The 22925-nt window shown below is 45.4% G+C and overlaps 1 protein-coding gene across 1 annotated transcript in view; it reads left to right on the forward strand.

The window, feature by feature from the left end:
* Positions 1 to 22925, forward strand: part of LOC124038290 (protein bicaudal C homolog 1-like) — an 83593-nt gene that overhangs the window by 49964 nt on the left and 10704 nt on the right. The window contains 12 exon segments of the mRNA XM_046353961.1: positions 2127 to 2206; positions 3337 to 3495; positions 4544 to 4597; positions 6848 to 7030; positions 7994 to 8245; positions 10118 to 10249; positions 15192 to 15375; positions 16350 to 16511; positions 16871 to 16944; positions 16946 to 17059; positions 21501 to 21642; positions 22697 to 22868. Coding sequence (XP_046209917.1) covers positions 2127 to 2206; positions 3337 to 3495; positions 4544 to 4597; positions 6848 to 7030; positions 7994 to 8245; positions 10118 to 10249; positions 15192 to 15375; positions 16350 to 16511; positions 16871 to 16944; positions 16946 to 17059; positions 21501 to 21642; positions 22697 to 22868 — 1708 coding nt within the window.

Genomic DNA, 22925 nt, shown 5'->3' on the forward strand with positions numbered 1-22925 from the left:
GCAACAAAAGAGAGATCAAGCTTTTTACCGAAACAGGGTGAGGGAAATACTTTGTTTCAGCTGCGGTGATTGCTGCTTTAAAGACCAAGTACAATGGATTTACACTGCCAAATGAGAAACACCTATTAGACTCAATCAGTCACCGTCTCTTCAAAGTAAGTTACTAATGTATGTAGTCCAGTTTGTTACATTCTATGAAATTATGGATCCATGTCCATTTGAAAGTGGTTACAATTCCTGAAAGTTTGACAGTAGTGTAAACAAATGAAAATATAAATTTATATTTAACTTTTTGACACTTATCTTTTCTTCTTGAAAATAAGAAGAATTGGACTAAAATCCCCCCCCCCCCAAAAAAAAAAATCTACATGGATAAGTAGATGCAAAAATGATATTTTAGCCTGTGGTACCTGGCTTTAAATAATGTAAACCCATTCTGGAAAAAGTCATTAGCGTTGACGGTAAGCAGAGAGGGGTCAAATGGTTTCTTTTGTGTCAAGTGTCAACTTTCAAGACTTTTCTTCTCAGCTGTCATATTGTATGTATTTCTGAATGTTTGGTGTGCCAAATTAAGACTTAGGGTGTTCATTTTCTATTCCACAATCAATCATAAGAGTTACACGCTTCACACTTAAAAAATGTGGGGGTGTTTAACATCACACATAGCAACACTAATTTAGCCCCCTATTGTAATGAGTGCCAGATGGGTAGGGGAGCGGAAGGCCAACACCCTCTGCTGGTCTCTAGTCACAGCTGTGTGTTTGGAATGTTTCCTGAAACCAAAGCTGTGAGGGTCTCTTCTAATACTGCTGTGATTTTACTTTGTTTTTCTGTCTCAGAAGGCACCCACTCCTATCGTGATGTAACCCATTGTGGACTTGAGAGGCTTTTGGGTTGTTTTTGTGGGGAACAAAATATCGTCTCACAGCTGTTTTTTCACCCTTCTGTGATCTCACCTCAGCGTTGAGGCCACGAAAGTCCCATGTCACACTGACGAGATCCACACAGCCTTCCACTGCTCCCAAAATCCCCCCATAGGCCCGTAAAACGTAGAGCACAGAGGCTCCTAAACGCTTCCCTGCAGCAGCATTCCAGAGCCTAGCCAACCCAGATCTCTCCTCAGTGGGGATCAGTGCCAGTTCATGTGCTCTCCCCTCACTTTTTGTTTTGTGACTCTTTAACAAAAAAAATCTTACCTTTTTATTTAACTTGGCAAGTCAGTTAAGAACAAATTCTTATTTTTAATGACTGCCTACGAACAGTGGGTTAACTGCCTTGTTCAAGGACAGAACAACAGATTTGTACCTTATCAGCGCCGGGATTCCATCTTGCAACCTTTTGGTTACTAGTCCAACGCTCTAACCACTAGGCTACCTGCCGCCCCAAACTATGGAGAGTTTCTGTTTGGTTTGTATAATTGGAGTTTGTTGTGGTGTTAGGTCTATACAGCGCAGTTTAACAGCGCAGTTTCTTTCAGTCATTACCTACATTTCCATGTACTATTCTGTTTAACAGTATAGGCTTTTATCTGCATTTTCCTGCTCAACAGCTCTAAAATCTCTAAACCCAACAAATGTTAATAGGTTAAAAAGTGTCTAAGTAAACTCTAAATATAAATATTTTCTTCTGTAGGAGTACAGTAAATCTGAGCTATTTGTGGTGTGTGGGGGGAGGGGGATTCCTGGAAGGAGCTTAACTGACTTCCTGCCCCTCCATACAGTCAACACAGGGGGCTCCTAGGACCTGGCGGCCAAATGGACTACAGTCATGAGCATTGAGCATACGTCCAGCTGTTTTTATCGACACAAGATAGTTAAACGGAAACGCACCCTAGCAGGCAATTGTTGTCTATTTTCTATGCAAACTTTCGAAATGTTTGGGGGGGGGATCACACATTTGATCCAACATTGCTGTGTAACAGCCCATAATGCGATTTGGCACATCTGAAATTAGAATTTACCTCAAGTGTTTTGTCTGATGTCATAATCATGAATGCCATCAATGCATTCACCTGGTGCACAGTATTGGGAAAATGTGATAATATAATCTCTTCATAACTTCTTTCTGTCTCCTTTTGTTCTCTCCGTACCTCAATCTCAACCTCTCCATCATGTCTCTCCCTTCAGATCCGCACATTAAGGTTTGTGGAAAGAGAGACAATGTGAGGGAAGCCAAAGACCGAATCATGTCAGTCCTCGACACAAAGGTGCGTATGAATGATGGAAAGGTGCTTGTTTTGTTCTCGTGGCAACACCAATACTGACATTGGTAATTTATCAACTAGGGGATGGTAGTCACAGATGTATCCAGGGAGTGCCTCTGGCTGTCATTTCATGCCCTAAGAAACCTTGGTTTACTTCCTAATTGGTTCTGTTTCTATTTGAGTGGCTTGGTAACACACTGAGAAATGGATTGATGGAGGCAAAGTGAGATGGATGGAGAGTAAGGGGCCCTGTGGATCTCACCGAGGTGGCAGGGGTCCACCATTTTAGAAAATAACTCCCTTCCACATCTTTCCCAGTCCATTTTCCCTCTGTCTCACACCTTATTTGGCTCACTCACTCCATCTCCAACAGAGTTCAAATGACAGGCGGCTTTCTCAGACGTGTGATATGAATTGCCACCAAGATGGCCAGTACTTAATTTCCTGAGTGTGTATTGGCTCGGCATGGGTGCATGTCCTGTCTCTATGGCAACAAACATCCACATCCCAAAATGGGCACACCATAGCACCCCCTGTGGGCAGGTTTTATCCTAACACTCTAAACAAGTATTTTCTCTGCACACAGTCAACACATGATTGTCTACATAAAGGGGATACCTCGTCAGTTGTCCAACTGAATGTATTCACATATTTCACCCCAATGAGTTCAACTTGAAACAACCATGATTAGTCGGCATTTTATAGCAATGGATTTGTCGAATTAAACTTTTTTGAAATATTTAACATACTTTTAGGCTCATCTGCTTTCATCTGCTCTCTGTGTAATTAGCCATCTGAAAGGGTTTATGTTTGATATGATTGGTTATAGTCCTCATGCCCCTCTAAGTGGAGCTTCTAATGGTGGACCCATCTGCCTGGCAGTGGTGTCGGACCAGAGCAAGGGTCTTGGTGTTAGAGATGCATCCTATTTGTCTTCGGCTTACTAGCCGAGGGTCATTCAAGCTGTGTCAATATTCACAATATTGCCATGATTTACAGTTATATGTGGTATATAATTGAATATTTATGCATGTAAGATTTCTATCATATCATTCACTAAGCATTATTAAGTACATTGTATGGCAGGCCATGCTTAAGAAGAGTGTCTCCCCCTCCTTCCTCTCCTCCAGCAGACTAACAGGGTAACCCTTAAGATGGACGTGTCCCACACAGAGCACTCCCACGTCATCGGCAAGGGAGGCAACAACATCAAGAAGGTGATGGAGGACACGGGTTGCCACATCCACTTCCCCGACTCCAATCGCAACAATCAGGCGGAGAAGAGCAACCAGGTACGGAGAGAGACACCACTGTATATGTACAAATAACAATGTACACAGGATCTGATAGACTGAATACGAATGAATGTTCTGTGCCATCATTAACCACATTTGTGTGGGACTGTCAAAGGTTCTCTGTTTGCACAGGCTTTATTCACCTGTATTTACTATTTTAACCACATATTAAACTGGTTTGTTCTCATTTGAGTATGTCCCATTTGTTAGTTGCTAGAGTGGCTTTAAATGACCATGTTGCAGAGAGCTGCTGTAATTGGCTGTTTTGATTGGCTGTGCCATAGGAAGCCAGTGTGTTTGGGCTGGATTGGATAGACAAGCAGTTGGAAGCAGCTGTAATTCCCATTTACATACACCTCTGGAGGAGGCAAGCTGCCAAACTCTTAGCATGTGTCATGCAATCACACACCAAACTTTGCAAGCTATCCCTTACCTTGAACACCTTGTACCTCAAACCCAGTGTGTGTGCATGCATTTGTGTGAGGAGGCATTGCTGACCCAAACTAGATGGTACCGGCTGGTTTCAAATACTGAGGCTTAATTTGTTCAGAAGTGCTGATTAAAGTTGGCAGAAGTTCTGGTTCTTTGGGTCAGCGCATGCCTTACTCCATTATGGTGAGTTACAGATGAAAGGTTTGAAAAGGAAGAGAGGAGGAGAGAGATTACCGCTCCGCTGGCAGGATATCTAATGAAGGCATTTATCTCCTTTTTAGATTTCTGTCGCAATTATTTTAATTGCAGGCACGCATTCAGGATGTGAAGTGTTGAAAGGCAATTTTTGAAATGACGGGTGGGGGTTTTTAAATATGGTAAAAGCCTACAAACCATTTTTCTCTTTATGATGTTATTCTGATTGGGTTTTGATAAAAACATAACATAAGCTATGGAAATTAGAATGACCGGACCAAATGGAAATAAGAGAGAAGAGCTTTGGCTCTAAGCTTTTTCATTTTTTTCCAGGTTTGATTCCAGTTTTAGATTCCAGTTTTCATGTAACCGTAATAGCTAAACTATAACAATGACTTCTGTCGCTCCATCTGAACAGGTGTCCATTGCAGGTCAGCCAGGAGGGGTAGAGGCAGCTCGAGCCAAAATCAGGGTAAGTTGGATGTCATTTCTATGGAGGTCTATGAGGTCTGAACTATAGAACTCGGAACAGGCTGTTATATTGTAAGCCTGTGTCCCTACAGTCATCCTTTAGTTGTCGTATAACTGCATGTGATAGCTGTGGAGCCTGTGAACTCCGAGGTAATGCTCTTGCCGTAGCCCATGTGGCACAGGGCACATAGGAAACCATTCAAACCCAGCACACAGTGCGTCTGGCCTTGTAGAGTGTGCTCGGCTTGCCTCAGATTCAGCTCCAGCTCAGAGGGCGGTGGGCCATTCCACTCGTGTGAGCCTCTGCCGTCCAGACCTTCCTTGTGTTTTCTCCGCCATCACAGTTCCTCACACGCATGTGCTTTCTTTCCAAGTGGACCAAGACAAATAAGCTCAATGAGAGAGGAAAGAAAGAGGGAGAAGAAACTAGAGCGCAAGAGTGCGAGCACACGTGATTGTGTTTTCACAGGCAACAGGGAGCAACCGAGTTCATGCACTTCCTTGATTAAAAAAGTTAACCAATTGAATTTAGAAGTAATGTTTGAGCGTGCCATTGTTGAAGGAAGGGGTTTAGAAAATAAGCTGTAATAGCGACATGAATCCTCTCCTCCCAAAGCCAAACACTAGCAGCCATACTCCACCAGTCCACCCAATCACTCAGCACCCCTCCTTTCAAACAGCAGCCCAGCTACTGCCCACTACCCAAACTTGTACATTGTTCTTACTCATACCACTTAGTACAGTATAGATTAATACAGTATTAACACCTGCCCAGTGACCCTCATCCCAAACGTCCAGCAACCCTCCACCCCTTCACCCAAATACAAGCCCTTACCGGTACTTTGCTTCGCACTGATAACTATGTTGGCTGCCAAAAGAAATGAATGAAAAGGAACAAATCACTGTCAGTTGCCACTTCGATATAAATCTTTCATAGTTTGTTTGCTCCGGATCTGACTCTGTACTGTTTGGGTTAAAAGTAAATGGTCCTGGGTGGCCTCATCCCTCTCTGCATGTGACCAAAACAGTGATTAGATGGGTTTTTACCTTCGCTATAGTTTGTTTGTGCCAGGTCTTTGTTAGAGGTGTTTTGAAGGGAAGGTTAAAGTTGAGTTGTACTGCAGCCCTTGAAGACCTGATGGTGTATGATGAAAGTTTTAGTCTGTAGCTTTGTCCGTGATTTATGTAGTCGTTATACAGTCTTCATACAATATTTGCCTTTCTGCCCTTGTCTGCAGAACTCACGCACACCTTCAGATTGAATAAATATGAAGCTTAAAGTTGCCAGGAAGACCTGTTTTAAAAAGCTTATGTCAGCTCTGTCTGAGCCATTCTTCATTCATAGCCTGGTCGGGGCCGTACTGTTTGTCCTCTCTGTGTTTCCCTTCTCACTGACCTAAATATCTCTGCCTTAACAGTGGAACCCCTGAAATGTGATATAAAAGTAGGCCCAGAAACATATGGGATTAATCATGGGCTCATTTCTTTGGTCAGTGTAATTCATGCTGTATGCCCTTCTCTGGCAGCCTAAGCTATGGCGCACTGCCCAAGACGGAGTGTTTGGATAAGTGTGTGCGTGCGCGTACACGAGTAGACTTAAGTGTATGTATGAACTTTACAGCTAAATCTGGCGCCTCCAGGCTGTTTGAATGACTGCTGTGATTTGAGTGATGGGGTCCACTTTTAGTCAGGTCTCTTCTCTTTGATGGCGTGACTTGATGTATGATTTAGTGACTTGACCTTAACATTTACAGTCTGAATATCAACAGACCGTCTAGGAGCAGACATGATCTGCTACTACAGCGCTGTACTGTATGTTTAATCGGCTCCTAATGGAAGTGTGCTGTAGCATGTGCCTGATGAAGGGTGTAACACGTTAGGTCCCTACTGAGTATTGGCACAGTTCAACGCCTTGTGATAGACACCAAGGGTTTTTGTTAACACTATGCCGTGTTTGGCCACAACCCATCTGAAGTGGGACATGTTATGTCTCTGTAGATGTGCACATGCCTCTACCCTATGTGAAGAGATCTCTCTCAACATGTGTTTTCTCTCTTATGTCTTCACTATTCAAATGGACCCTGTTACTTACTACAGGGCATTTGTGTAAAGTTCGCAAAAGAATAGTATGATGATGGTAATAGCAAGATGGCAATAACTGTATGCATCTCTCTCTCTCTCACTCACTCACTCACTCACTCACTCACTCACTCACACACACAATCTTTGTCTATTCGTCGATCTCTCTCAGGAGCTGCTCCCTCTAGTTTTGTCGTTTGAGTTGCCGGCCATCGTGCAGCCTGACCCAGGCTCCCCCACAGTGCAGCACATCTCCCAGACCTACAACCTCACCGTATCCTTCAAGCCCCCCACACGTCTCTACGGGACCACCGGAGTGGTCCGCGGCTCCCAGAACAACTCTAGTGCCGTCAAGGTGAGGCCCAGCAACACCCCTCACATCTACCCACCAACACACCACACTACTTACAGAATAGCAGGGGTTGGGGCTTTGTGGTTAGAGAAGTGGACTGCTGTGACCAGAGGGTTGCTTGGTCAGCTCCCTAGTGGGAATTACAGTACTGTTGCTTTTAAAGCCAAGCACTGTTCTCTAACCCAGCAAGTAAATCTCCCTCCTGAGTAAATGTCTAATATAAGTCGTCTGGAGCGCCCTCTTCCTCTCCCCTTCCCACACCCTCCACCCTGGGCCTTAGAGCTATGGCTGGTGCCTCGAGCCTTTCAATCCAACATCCCTGGACCCCTCCACCCACCTACCGCTGACCCACCCTCACTATGGCCTTCAGTACAACCCAGCCTAGGGGGAGTTGAGTTATTGGATGGGTAGAGGGTTAATTTTGTCTTGGGATGCTGGCCAGGTCAGGGCTGGGGTTTTGGGGGAGTATGTATGCTATGTGGTTGGAGATCTGTAAAAGGGGTCTGTCAAAACCACTGTGGATTGCTGTGCTGGCCTCAGTGGCTGAAGGCAGGAGTTCAATTGGAAGTCCTTCCAATTCCTCCAGTGATTGTTTGCAGAGGAGGCAGGGAATCCGACAATTCTGTCGGCTGCCTGGTGAAATGGAAAAACTATGGTTGAAATGTTGTTTCACTAGCTCATGGGAGAAGCAAACAGAGGGTGGACACTTTTCATGGTTTTTTCTTCCTGCTCTTCTGCCACATTTGGATGTGCAAATTAATCTAATTTTAGCTGTGTTTTTTCCTTGCCCCAGACTTGCCCCAGGTAACTTTAGTAGAAAGTTCTATCCACACAGTCACTCACTCACCTTTGAGCATTTGTCCACACACTGTAAGATCTTTTTTTTTTATCCTAGTCAAAATATTACTAGATGCTGCAGATTTACTGATTTGAATTGATAGATTTGTGATTTTCTTCTCATCCCAGAGGGGCACTGCCATGCTGCTGGAGCACCTGGCGGGAAGCCTTGCCAGTGCCATCTCAGTCAGTACCCACCTGGACATCGCCCCGCAGCACCACCTCTTCATGATGGGCCGTAACGGCAGCAACATCAAACACATCACCCAGAGAACAGGAGCCCAGATCCACTTCCCCGACCCTAACAGCCCCCAGAAGAAATCTACTGTCTACATCCAGGGCACCATCGAGTCTGTCTGCCTGGCGCGCCAGTACCTCATGGTATGTGTCCATGCATGGTTTGTATAGATTAGAATAATTGCCTGGTTTCTGTTGGAAAATTACCCTGCATATGGATTTTTGTTGATTTAAACCACAGTTTTGTTTTGTTTTGTCTCTGACCAAGGCACTTTATCAGCTATGTGGGTTGAAAATGTGTAATATGTTGGTCATTTAATTGTCTTTTGAGTAAAAAAAAAACTTATTGGCATCCTGCTTAAACGTTAACCATAATATAGAGCAGCTATGCTAGCCAGTGGAGCCATTCTTTGTCTGTGGCGTCAGTCTTAACCAAAGTAGAAAAATGTAGAAATTGTTTTGTAAACTTAACTTTTCTCTGTCGGGAAGTGGGACACACAAGAAGACACCCCTTTGGGCATTTGACAAGGAGATGAGCCTCCCCCACAGAGAGCCATCTTTAGACCATCTCTCAGACTGTAAATTACAGCTCCGGACCCTGCCTGTCACCACCAGCTTGGCCCAAACTGATTTAATTACACACGATGGGAAGTCCTCTATCGCTCAGCTGAATATAAAGTAGGAAGGAGTTCGTGGTGGGATCATGCAAAACAGGCTGTTTTGGTCAATTGTTTTGGAATTTCCCAAGTAGTGTTGTTTTTCAACTGAGCCTTCTCTCAACCCTTTACACTTGTGACAATTGGCCTATATGGGATGGATAGGGCCACATTAAAATGTTTCAAACAGAGTAAATATGTGAAGCATATGCATAACCATGGTAGCAATTGAAAGGAGAACACTTTGGAGGTTATGGGGAAATGATAGACCAAGCGTGAGGATACAACAGTTCACCTGACACAAGACTGATTCCAAACATTACACTGGATTTGTTTTGTGCATTTTACATTTACTGTGCTTTTCTTGGGCATTTCTCGATAACAAAATCAGAAAATACTCTGGATACATTTAGTAACAAAATAAAAAAAATATTAGTGGAACTTGTGTGGTAGGTGCAACATAAGACAAAACAAATGTCAAGGGTTTGTGGGAGAGGTCTAACTGGTATCTCCAAGAGGCCGCAAACCTCTCCAAAGGGTGCACAATTTGTTTGCAGCACAGCCCTGCATCCCCACCATCACACAATTACTGTTGTTGTTTATGCAATCCAAGACCATTCCATTATAAATGGCTGTCGGGGTCAGGTGGGCATCATTTGAAAGCTTATTCTATTGTCAAGATGACGAGCTAAGTTATACAATACAATCTTAGTGTTAGGCTTTCAGAAGCACTTTAGGGAAACGGTTGGTAATTGTGATGCGCATATTATGGATTGCATTCAGGTGCAGCTTCCGCAGCTAACTATCACAATACAACAAACATAAGCTCATTCTGTTCAGAACAACCCAGGGTATGACTCCATGTCATCCTTGCAGGTGTACATCGAACATAGCGATCACAAATGATGATACTGTAAATGACTTGAGTTTTATCATTTGGAAATGTGAAGCGCTGATTTGGACTCAAGGGTGTGTGGTTTGCTTGTATAACATCAAAGCGGTATTCATTATAATCTTACATTTCTCATCTTTCAGAAAATATAGTCCTCCTTCTCAGACAACAAAAAAATTTGCTATGGGGGCATCGTCTAGTTGTGCTTGGTGCTCACGTTTAGAGCGTCAGTCAGTTGAATCCCATACAGCGCTGTAAAGTGGAGACCCTGAGCTCTGACAACATGAATAGCATGTTAATAACTGTACAGCCACTGCGTTCCAGTTTAGGTGCTTATCAGTGACCAAATCTGCTATTTTCAACCCCTATTCGGGTTGTGGGGATACTTTTAAATGTCATGTAATTTAAATGTCTGGTCATTTAACAAGGGTCTGTTTCATAGGATGTGATTATGTGTGTTTTCCACAGGGCTGCCTGCCCCTGGTGCTGATGTTTGACATAAAAGAGGACATCGAGGTGGAGCCCCAGTGTATCACAGCTCTGATGGAGCAGCTGGATGTCTTCATCAGCATCAAGCCCAAACCAAAGCAGCCAAGCAAGGTACCACACTAAACATGAACATCAAGTTAGGGCTGACCCCAATTAGGTTTTCTTAATTTATTTGACTATTTTCTACATTGTTGAATAATCAGAACTATGAAATAACACATATGGAATCATGTAGTAACCAAAAAGGTATTTAACAAATCAAAATATATTTGGGGTTGTTCAAAGTAGCCACCCTTTGCCTTGATGACAGCGTAGCCGAGTGGTTAGAGTGTTGGATTAGTAACCGGAAGGTTGCGAGTTCAAACCCCGAGCTGACAAGGTACAAATCTGTCGTTCTGCCCCTGAACAGGCAGTTAACCCACTGTTCCCAGGCCGTCATTGAAAATAAGAATATGTTCTTAACTGACTTGCCTGGTTAAATAAAGGTAAAATTAAATTTAAAAAAAAAACACACACTCTTGGTATTCTCTCAACCAGCTTCATGTGGTAGTCACCTGAAATGCATTTCAGCTTCTCCTGGAAGGATTTTCCAACAGTCTTGAAGGAGTTCCCACATATGCTGAGCACTTGTTGGGCTGCTTTTCCTTCACTCTCCGGTCCATCTCATTCCAAACCATCTCAATTGGGTTGAGGTCGGGTGAATGTGGAGGCCAGGTCATCTGATGCAGCACTCCATCACTCTCCTTCTTGGTCAAATAGCCCTTACACAGCATGGAGGTGTGTTGGGTCATTGTCCTGTTGAAAAACAAATGATAGTCCCACTAAGCGCAAACAAGATGGGATGGTGTATCTGCATAATGCTGTGGTTTGATGTGATTTCGATTTTGTGGTAGCCGTACTGGTTACGTGTGCCTTCAATTCTAAATAAATCACAGACAGTATCACCAGCAAAGCACCTCCACACCATAACACCTCCTCCATGCTTCACTGTGGGAAATACACATGTTGAGATCATCCATTCACCTACTCTGCATCTCACAAAGACATGGCGGTTGGAACCAAAAATCTAAAATTTGGACTCACAAGAACAAAGGACAGATGTCCACGGCAATTTCTAAGGCTGGTAACTCCTTTGCAGCAGAGGAACTCTGGGTCTTCCTTTCCTGTGGCGGTCAGTTTCATCATAGCACTTGATGGTTTTTGCGACTGCACTTGAAGAATCTTTCAAAGTTCTTGACCTTTTCCAGATTGACTAACCTTCATGTCTTAAAGTAATGATGGACTGGCATTTCTCTTTGCTTCTTTGAGCTGTTCTTGCCATTAAATGGACTTGGTCTTAAAAGCCATATCTCAGATTGGCCAATAAAAAGAAAAGATTAAGATGTGCAAAAGAACACATACATTGGACAGAGGAACTCTGTCTAGAAGGCCAGCATCCCGGAGTCACCTCTTAACTCTTCAAATCAAATCAAATGTAAATCAAATTGTATTTGTCACATACACATGGTTAGCAGATGTTAATGCGAGTGTAGCGAAATGCTTGTGCTTCTAGTTCCGACAATGCAGTAATAACCAACAAGTAATCTAACTAACAATTCCTAAACTACTGTCTTATACACAGTGTAAGGGGATAAAGAATATGTACATAAGGATATATGAATGAGTGATGGTACAGAGCAGCATAGGCAAGATACAGTAGATGGTATCGTGTACAGTATATACATATAAGATGAGTATGTAAACAAAGTGGCATAGTTAAAGTGGCTAGTGATACATGTATTACATAAGGATGCAGTCGATGATATAGAGTACAGTATATACGTATGCATATGAGATGAATAATGTAGGGTAAGTAACATTATATAAGGTAGCATTGTTTAAAGTGGCTAGTGATATATTTACATCATTCCCATCAATTCCCATTATTAAAGTGGCTGGAGTTGTGTCAGTGTGTTGGCAGCGGCCACTCAATGTTAGTGGTGGCTGTTTAACAGTCTGATGGCCTTGAGATAGAAGCTGTTTTTCAGTCTCTCGGTCCCAGCTTTGATGCACCTGTACTGACCTCGCCTTCTGGATGATAGCGGGGTGAACAGGCAGTGGCTCGGGTGGTTGATGTCCTTGATGATCTTTATGGCCTTCCTGTAACATCGGGTGGTGTAGGTGTCCTGGAGGGCAGGTAGTTTGCCCCCGGTGATGCGTTGTGCAGACCTCACTACCCTCTGGAGAGCCTTACGGTTGAGGGCGGAGCAGTTGCCGTACCAGGCGGTGATACAGCCCGCCAGGATGCTCTCGATTGTGCATCTGTAGAAGTTTGTGAGTGCTTTTGGTGACAAGCCGAATTTCTTCAGCCTCCTGAGTTTGAAAAGGCGCTGCTGCGCCTTCTTCACGATGCTGTCTGTGTGAGTGGACCAATTCAGTTTGTCTGTGATGTGTATGCCGAGGAACTTAACTTGCTACCCTCTCCACTACTGTTCCATCGATGTGGATAGGGGGGTGTACCCTCTGCTGTTTCCTGAAGTCCACAATCATCTCCTTAGTTTTGTTGACGTTGAGTGTGAGGTTATTTTCCTGACACCACACTCCGAGGGCCCTCACCTCCTCCCTGTAGGCCGTCTCGTAGTTGTTGGTAATCAAGCCTACCACTGTTGTGTCGTCCGCAAACTTGATGATTGAGTTGGAGGCGTGCGTGGCCACGCAGTCGTGGGTGAACAGGGAGTACAGGAGAGGGCTCAGAACGCACCCTTGTGGGGCCCCAGTGTTGAGGATCAGAGGGGAGGAGATGTTGTTACCTACCCTCACCACCTGGGGGCGGCCCGTCAGGAAGTCCAGTACCCAGTTGCACAGGGCGGGGTCGAGACCCAGGGTCTCGAGCTTGATGACGAGCTTGGAGGGTACTATGGTGTTGAATGCCGAGCTGTAGTCGATGAACAGCACTCTCACATAGGTATTCCTCTTGTCCAGATGGGTTAGGGCAGTGTGCAGTGTGGTTGAGATTGCATCGTCTGTGGACCTATTTGGGCGGTAAGCAAATTGGAGTGGGTCTAGGGTGTCAGGTAGGGTGGAGGTGATATGGTCCTTGACTAGTCTCTCAAAGCACTTCATGATGATGGAAGTGAGCGGCTGGGGATGCCGTCTGGGCCTGCAGCCTTGCGAGGGTTAACACGTTTAAATGTCTTACTCACCTCGGCTGCAGTGAAGGAGAGACCGCATGTTTTCGTTGCAGGCCGTGTCAGTGGCACTGTATTGCCCTCAAAGCGGGCAAAAAAGTTATTTAGTCTGCCTGGGAGCAAGACATCCTGGTCCGTGACTGGGCTGGATTTCTTCCTGTAGTCCGTGATTGACTGTAGACCCTGCGACGTGCCTCTTGTGTCTGAGCCGTTGAATTGAGATTCTACTTTGTCTCTGTACTGACGCTTAGCTTGTTTGATAGCCTTGCGGAGGGAATAGCTGCACTGTTTGTATTCGGTCATGTTACCAGACACCTTGCCCTGATTAAAAGCAGTGGTTCGCGCTTTCAGTTTCACGCGAATGCTGCCATCAATCCACGGTTTCTGGTTAGGGAATGTTTTAATCGTTGCTATGGGAACGACATCTTCAACGCACGTTCTAATGAACTCGCGCACACCGAATCAGCTTATACGTCAATGTTGTTATCTGACGCAATTCGAAACATATCCCAGTCCACGTGATGGAAGCAGTCTTGGAGTGTGGAGTCAGCTTGGTCGGACCAGCGTTGGACAGACCTCAGCGTGGGAGCCTCTTGTTTTAGTTTCTGTCTGTAGGCAGGGATCAGCAAAATGGAGTCGTGGTCAGCTTTTCCGAAAGGGGGGCGGGACAGGGCCTTATATGCATCGCGGAAATTAGAGTAACAATGATCCAAGGTTTTCCACCCCTGGTTGCGCAATCGATATGCTGATAAAATTTAGGGGAGTCTTGTTTTCAGATTAGCCTTGTTAAAATCCCCAGCTACAATGAATGCAGCCTCCGGATAAATTGTTTCCAGTTTGCGACTGGTGTTTTGCGGGTACTATTTAATGAAGCTGCCAGTTGATGACTAATGAGGCATCTGTTTCTCAAACTAGACACTCTAATGTACTTGTCCCCTTGCTCAGTTGTGCACCGGGGCCTCCCACTCCTCTTTCGCTTCTGGTTAGAGCCAGTTTGCTCTGTTCTGTGAAGGGAGTACTACACAGCATTGTACGAGATGGCAATACAAGTTACTTTTTAGGTTTGTATCATTTTCATTTAGATTTAAATAGAATTTTGATTTAGCACATAACAATGAATTTGAGAAATCGAAGACGTTATTATAAATTTAAATGAAACCGTTACACAAAAATGTGGATATTTCAACCATAACTGGCATGCAGATCGGTAGAAAATGTAAGATAAATTTGCATATACTGAACAAAAATATAAATGCAACATGTGGCAATTTCAATGATTTTACAGGTTACAGTTCACATTTACATTTCATATAAGGAAATCAGTCAATTGAAATTAATGAATTAGGCCCTAATCTATGGATTTCACATGACTGGGCAGGGCCCTAGCCATGGGTGGGCCTGGGAGGGTGTAGGCCCACCCACTGTGGGGAGCCAGTTCCAGCCAATCAGAATTAGTTTTTCCCCACAACAGGGCTTTAAAACAGAGAAATACTCCTCAGTTTCATCGGCTGTCCTAGTGGTTGGTCTCAGGCGATCCCTCAGGTTAAGAAAGCTGTATGTGGAGGTCCAGGGCTGGCGTGGTTGCACATGGTCTGCCGTTGTGAGGCCAGTTGGACGTACTGTCAAATTCTCGGAAACGACGTTGGAGGTGGCTTATGGTAGACATAGTGGTCAAATCCAGAGCTACTTTACTAGAGTAATGGTACAGCTAGGGCCCAAGATGTTTTCTGGTCAGGAAAATCTCCTGACCTTAACTGTAAAGCACTGCACATCATAATCCAAATCCAAACAATATATTAGGCACATCAACCTGCCATGTTGTTGTTTTCTCTGTTCCGCTTGTCTGTCTCCCCATCTCTCTCTTTCTCCCACTCTCCCTTCCTCAGTCTGTGATAGTAAAGAGTGTGGAGCGGAATGCAGTGAACATGTACGAGGCCCGGAAGTTTCTGTTGGGTCTGGAGAGCAACGGGGTGTCATCAGCCATGTCCCCCTCCAGCAACGGCCCCACCCTCATCTGTCCTGTCGGCCTGGACATCCTGGCCTCTGCTGGCCTGGGGCTGAGCAGCCTGGGTAATGGAGTTCTCTTTGCATCCACCTCTTACACCATTATGAGAATGCTCATAGGAAATCTATTGTGTCTTTATACAAATGTCATCCCTAGGCCCTTTCCCACACGTTTATAGACCAGTGATTGGAGAATTTTTTTAATTTTTTTTTAATTTTACCTTTATTTAACCAGGCAAGTCAGTTAAGAACATATTCTTATTTTCAATGACGGCCTGGGAACAGTGGGTTAACTGCCTGTTCATGCGGCTTGTGTCATACTGTATGTAGTCCAACTGTATTGTTATCTTGCAAAAAATAAATAATAAGAAATACAATTGAAAATAACATGAGACAAACTCCTTTACAACGGAATAAATCATGAGTTATGTATCATGGGATAAACTGTTAGGAGGTTTATGTCTGGAAAGTGACCACATTGACAGTCCCTTCCTGGGGTGTACAATATGAACCCAAAGGCCCATGGGCAAGATATGGGCCTCCACATCTCAGCCTATAGTTAATTACTACATCCCTCTCCATCAGATTACAGCTCAGCCTGCCAAGGAAATCCGAGCCTTATTTCTGGAGTTAAATTATCTGTTTGTAAAACCCACAAACCTGTTTCAGTCTTCTTTGATACATTTGGTTGAAACGTAGAGTAGCAGTTTAACATGGAGTTATTGACTGTTGAGTTATATTTTTCAAAGACCCAGTTCTCTCAAATGTCTCTCTTTATTTTCTGACCACTGATATGAAAGGACTTGATGAGTGATGTGGTAGTGTGCAATAATATCTATCACTGGTGTGGGAAGAAAATAGTTTTAGAGTGATACTGTATTAATCAAATTTCAAATCAAATCAAATGTATTTATATAGCCCTTCGTACATCAGCTGATATCTCAAAGTGCTGTACAGAAACCCAGCCTAAAACCCCAAACAGCAAACAATGCAGGTGTAAAAGCACGATACAGGCTTATCTGTGTTTTTCTCTCCTCCAGGCTTCCTAGGTGCATCAGTGCCCCATTCTCTCAGTAGCTCCCCGGCTCCAAACTCTGTTCTCAACAGTCTGAACTCTTCCATGAGCCCTATGCAGAACCCCAGCCCCAGCACCCCGTCTCCCTCCTCCTCACTGTGGCCCAGCTCTCTCACCAGCACCCAAGGTGAGTACTGACAGCTAGTGCACAAACTCTCTCTGTCTCACACCTTCAGGTTTCGTACCTTGTTCACAAATAGCTATAAGGGATTGACACCCAGCCTCTGGATTTCCCTGCCAGACTACCTGAAGGCACCACAGACTCTGGCCCTAAATACCTTTGTCTTTAGGAAGGCGTTCTGTTAATAACTGTGTCTTTTGTAGCATCAGCTGTGCTTGTTTTTGTCAGTTGCCCTGTCTAGTTGTGTCCATTTAAAAAAAAAAAAATAGTTATGCACTTTGAGATTGTTCTGTATAATGTAATAAATTATTATATGATGAAAATGTTATGATAAAGGTGTAGTATTTTCTCCCTCGTGTATCCAGGCTTCTCGTCTCAGTTGATGATGCACCCTGTAGCCCAGGCCACTCTGAGCAGTATCCTGCTCTCTGGGGTCCAGGGGGTACACCCAGAACACCCCCTCCCCTCCCCCCGGGCTTTCCCCAATCGACAAGCAGACCAACGGGGTCCCTGACTGCTCCATAGGCTCCTGTACCATCAATGGACATGTCAAGGTGAATGACTTTCATAGACATATACTCACTAGCTGTTACATTGAATATATATTTACATTTACATTTAAGTCATTTAGCAGACGCTCTTATCCAGAGCGACTTACAAATTGGTGCATTCACCTTATGACATCCAGTGGAACAGCCACTTTACAATAGTGCATCTACATATTTTAAGGGGGGGGGGGGGGGTGAGAAGGATTACTTTATCCTATCCTAGGTATTCCTTAAAGAGGTGGGGTTTCAGGTGTCTCCAGAAGGTGGTGATTGATTCCGCTGTCCTGGCTTCGTGAGGGAGTTTGTTCCACCATTGGGGAGCCAGAGCAGCGAACAGTTTTGACTGGGCTGAGCGGGAACTGTACTTCCTCAGTGGTAGGGAGGCGAGCAGGCCAGAGGTGGATGAACGCAGTGCCCTTATTTGGGTGTAGGGCCTGATCAGAGCCTGGAGATACTGAGGTGCCGTTCCCCTCACAGCTCCGTAGGCAAGCACCATGGTCTTGTAGCGGATGCGAGCTTCAACTGGAAGCCAGTGGAGAGAGTGGAGGAGCGGGGTGACGTGAGAGAACTTGGGAAGGTTGAACACCAGACGGGCTGCGGCGTTCTGGATGAGTTGTAGGGGTTTAATGGCACAGGCAGGGAGCCCAGCCAACAGCGAGTTGCAGTAATCCAGACGGGAGATGACAAGTGCCTGGATTAGGACCTGTGCCGCTTCCTGTGTGAGGCAGGGTCGTACTCTGCGGATGTTGTAGAGCATGAACCTACAGGAACGGGCCACCGCCTTGATGTTAGTTGAGAACGACAGGGTGTTGTCCAGGATCACGCCAAGGTTCTTAGCGCTCTGGGAGGAGGACACAATGGAGTTGTCAACCGTGATGGCGAGATCATGGAACGGGCAGTCCTTCCCCGGGAGGAAGAGCAGCTCCGTCTTGCCGAAGTTCAGCTTGAGGTGGTGATCCGTCATCCACACTGATATGTCTGCCAGACATGCAGAGATGCGATTCGCCACCTGGTCATCAGAAGGGGGAAAGGAGAAGATTAATTGTGTGTCGTCTGCATAGCAATGATAGGAGAGACCATGTGAGGTTATGACAGAGCCAAGTGACTTGGTGTATAGCGAGAATAGGAGAGGGCCTAGAACAGAGCCCTGGGGGACACCAGTGGTGAGAGCGCATGGTGAGGAGACAGATTCTCGCCACGCCACCTGGTAGGAGCGACCTGTCAGGTAGGACGCAATCCAAGCGTGGGCCACGCCGGAGATGCCCAACTCGGAGAGGGTGGAGAGGAGGATCTGATGGTTCACAGTATCGAAGGCAGCCGATAGGTCTAGAAGGATGAGAGCAGAGGAGAGAGAGTTAGCTTTAGCGGTGCGGAGCGCCTCCGTGATACAGAGAAGAGCAGTCTCAGTTGAATGACTAGTCTTGAAACCTGACTGATTTGGATCAAGAAGGTCATTCTGAGAGAGATAGCGGGAGAGCTGACCAAGGACGGCACGTTCAAGAGTTTTGGAGAGAAAAGAAAGAAGGGATACTGGTCTGTAGTTGTTGACATCGGAGGGATCGAGTGTAGGTTTTTTCAGAAGGGGTGCAACTCTCGCTCTCTTGAAGACGGAAGGGACGTAGCCAGCGGTCAGGGATAAGTTGATGAGCGAGGTGAGGTAAGGGAGAAGGTCTCCGGAAATGGTCTGGAGAAGAGAGGAGGGGATAGGGTCAAGCGGGCAGGTTGTTGGGCGGCCGGCCGTCACAAGACGCGAGATTTCATCTGGAGAGAGGGGGAGAAAGAGGTCAGAGCACAGGGTAGGGCACTGTGAGCAGAACCAGCGGTGTCGTTTGACTTAGCAAACGAGGATCGGATGTCGTCGACCTTCTTTTCAAAATGGTTGACGAAGTCATCTGCAGAGAGGAGGAGGGGGAGGGGGAGGAGGATTCAGGAGGGAGGAGAAGGTGGCAAAGAGCTTCCTAGGGTTAGAGGCAGATGCTTGGAATTTAGAGTGGTAGAAAGTGGCTTTAGCAGCAGAGACAGAGGAGGAAAATGTAGAGAGGAGGGAGTGAAAGGATGCCAGGTCCGCAGGGAGGCGGCGTTTTCCTCCATTTCCGCTCGGCTGCCCGGAGCCCTGTTCTGTGAGCTCGCAATGAGTCGTCAAGCCACGGAGCGGGAGGGAGGACCGAGCCGGCCTGGAAGATAGGGGACATAGAGAGTCAAAGGATGCAGAAAGGGAGGAGAGGAGGGTTGAGGAGGCAGAATCAGGAGATAGGTTGGAGAAGGTTTGAGCAGAGGGAAGAGATGATAGGATGGAAGAGGAGAGAGTAGCGGGGGAGAGAGAGCGAAGGTTGGGACGGCGCGATACCATCCGAGTAGGGGCAGTGTGGGAAGTGTTGGATGAGAGCGAGAGGGAAAAGGATACAAGGTAGTGGTCGGAGACTTGGAGGGGAGTTGCAATGAGGTTAGTGGAAAACAGCATCTAGTAAAGATGAGGTCGAGCGTATTGCCTGCCTTGTGAGTAGGGGGGAAGGTGAGAGGGTGAGGTCAAAAGAGGAGAGGAGTGGAAAGAAGGAGGCAGAGAGGAATGAGTCAAAGGTAGACGTGGGGAGGTTAAAGTCACCCAGAACTGTGAGAGGTGAGCCATCCTCAGGAAAGGAGCTTATCAAGGCATCAAGCTCATTGATGAACTCTCCGAGGGGACCTGGAGGGCGATAAATGATAAGGATGTTAAGCTTGAAAGGGCTGGTAACTGTGACAGCATGAAATTCAAAGGAGGCGATAGACAGATGGGTAAGGGGAGAAAGAGAGAATGACCACTTGGGAGAGATAAGGATCCCGATGCCACCACCCCGCTGACCAGAAGCTCTCGGGGTGTGCGAGAACATGTGGGCGGACGAAGAGAGAGCAGTAGGAGTAGCAGTGTTATCTGTGGTGATCCATGTTTCTGTCAGTGCCAAGAAGTCGAGGGACTGGAGGGAGGCATAGGCTGAGATGAACTCTGCCTTGTTGGCTGCAGATCGGCAGTTCCAGAGGCTACCGGAGACCTGGAACTCCACGTGGGTCGTGCGCGCTGGGATCACCAGATTAGGGTGGCAGCGGCCACGCGGTGTGGAGCGTTTGTATGGTCTGTGCAGAGAGGAGAGAACAGGGATAGACAGACACATAGTTGACAGGCTACAGAAGAGGCTACGCTAATGCAAGGAGATTGAATGACAAGTGGACTACACGTCTCAAATGTTCAGAAAGTTAAGCTTACGTAGCAAGAATCTTATTGACTAAAATGATTAAAATGATACAGTACTGCTGAAGTAGGCTAGCTGGCAGTGGCTGCGTTGTTGACTTTGTAGGCTAGCTGGCAGTGGCTGCGTTGTTGACACTACACTAATCAAGTTGTTCCGTTGAGTGTAATAGTTTCTACAGTGCTGCTATTCGGGGGGGCTAGCTGGCTAGCTAGCAGTGTTGATTACGTTACGTTGCGTTAAAAGAACGACAACAATTATCTTTGATACACAGACGGCTATGTAGCTAGCTATGTAGCTAGCTACGATCAAACAAATCAAACCGTTGTGCTGTAATGAAATGAAATGAAAAATGTGATACTACCTGTGGAGCGAAGCGGAATGCGACCGGGTTGTTGAGTGCGGAAGTTCTATTCAGTAGACGTTGGCTAGCTGTTGGCTAGCTAGCAGTGTCTCCTACGTTAAGGACGACAAATAGCTGGCTAGCTAACCTCAGTAAATTAAGATAATCACTCTAAGACTACACGCTCTAAACTACACAATTATCTTGGATACGAAGACAGCAAAGACAACTATGTAGCTAGCTAACACTACACTAATCAAGTCATTCAGTTGAGTGTAATAGTTTCTACAGTGCTGCTATTCGGTAGACGGTGGACGTATGCTAGCTGGCTAGCTGCTGGGCAGATAGCAGTGTAGACTACGTTAGGACGACGAAATACAAGTTGCAATAGAAGTGCTGACTGTTTCACTATGTTGTCCTCTTTCTTTTCCTTTTTCTTCTGTCCTTCTTTTGTCCTTATTTTGTCTTCCTTTCTTCTGTTAACTAGATATTTTTTGTTGTTATTCTTTGTAAGCTAGCTATCCTGCTCTCTGGGGTCCAGGGGTACACCCAGCTTCTTCCAGGAGAGTCCCTAGCAACTGCTTAGCAACAAGTAAACAATTCTGCTAGCAATTCAGCTAGCTAAGATAACTGTACAATTTTATGAAAAATAGTTAATTTTTCAAAAGCCTGTCTTTTTGGTTTGTTCCTTGTTTTGTCTTCTATTGAGTCTTGCAGTTTTCTCTTGATTTTTTTGATGTACTTCACTCTAAAAAAACATTTAAATCTCAATATATACAGGAGCTCATTTTTCAGCAGCTGCTCAATTTAGAACTCCGGAACATATATACCTTGCCTATAGTGAGTAAAATATATAGAGCTACATTTGTGTTTGTATATGCAGCATCCTGGCTCAGTCTATGGCAGGATGTCCAGTGCGTCACTGGCAGACACGGTTCTGAACCCCAACCAGTGTGACTCGGTCCAGGAGGCCAGCGGACACAACCCGTCAGAACCCCGCTCCAGCAAGTCCAACCAAGACCAAGGTACCACACACACACACACCGCAGCTACAGACAACATAGACATGTATAGCTCTTGTAGATTTACTATAAAGAGGTTTATAGAACCCACAAGGAAACCTAGGTATTTGGCCTTGTAAACTGCTAAATTAATTTATACCACAATATATTTGTTTTATGCGGTCTATTCCCCATTCTTAAACCACTTTTATTAGGTTGCAACAAGGTGACATTTAATGGCTGGTATTACAGTGGTTGAGGTCCCGAGATTCCTGCATCTCAAACATGTGTGGTTTGAGTGTAGCCTTGCTCTCACACTCCTCACGTTCCCATGTTGTTGGAGCTGGAGCTCCGTGGACTCCTCAGCCCCAGCTTGGCTGGTGACGGTAGTAACTGTTTCCTCTCCCTGACCACCTCCTGTGTTCTCCAACCTGTCCCAACTGGCTCTGCTCCCCGTTACCATCGAGCCCAGGGTGAATCAACTAAACATAATAGCTTGGAGATGTTAATTAAGGTGACTGACATCTTATTATTTTACGCTGTCAAGGCCTAGATACACACACACACACACACACACACACACACACACACACACACACACACACACACACACACACACACACACACACACACACACACACACACACACACAGATCATGTTATGCAGGCTGGGTTACTGCCTGGAAGAAAAAAGCCCCTTCATTATTGACCGCTTCTGTTTTTTAATAACACAGGTGCCAACTGTGAGGTTTAGCAGCTACATTTAGTCATGCTCATGCCATCATGCAGAGTGACTTGCAGGTGCAAAGAACGTACTGTAATATATGCATGACAGGCAATAGAAAGCTAAGCAATAATGCACTCTAAAGAAGAGGTTGCATTGGAAGTACAAAAACTTGGTTGTCAAACACAGGGATTCTATAAGAATCTAGCAATTCTTTGTATCTTATTTGTCACATCTAAAGGATATAATAGTATATTTAGCCTACTGATCGACATGATTAAATCATGAAGGAAGAAATATAATATCCCACGTTACCTTTTCTTCACAAATGCTTTTTTACGTTCTCTCCACCAGGCTCTGACACCTTTGTGGAAGTGGGCATGCCCAGAAGCCCATCTCACTCAGCAAATGGAAACGAGCTGAAACAGATGCTGGCTTCCTGTAAGACGTCAGGGAAACGGCAGGCGGTGGAGCTCCTCCAGGGGACCAAGAACTCCCATCTCCAGTATGTCTGTCCAGAGCTACAGTAAGACACTACCTACATCTCAGAGATGTCCTTACTCTTCCATTCCCATGCCTAAAG

Source organism: Oncorhynchus gorbuscha, linkage group LG06 (assembly GCF_021184085.1).
Source record: "Oncorhynchus gorbuscha isolate QuinsamMale2020 ecotype Even-year linkage group LG06, OgorEven_v1.0, whole genome shotgun sequence".
Lineage (NCBI taxonomy): Eukaryota > Metazoa > Chordata > Actinopteri > Salmoniformes > Salmonidae > Oncorhynchus > Oncorhynchus gorbuscha.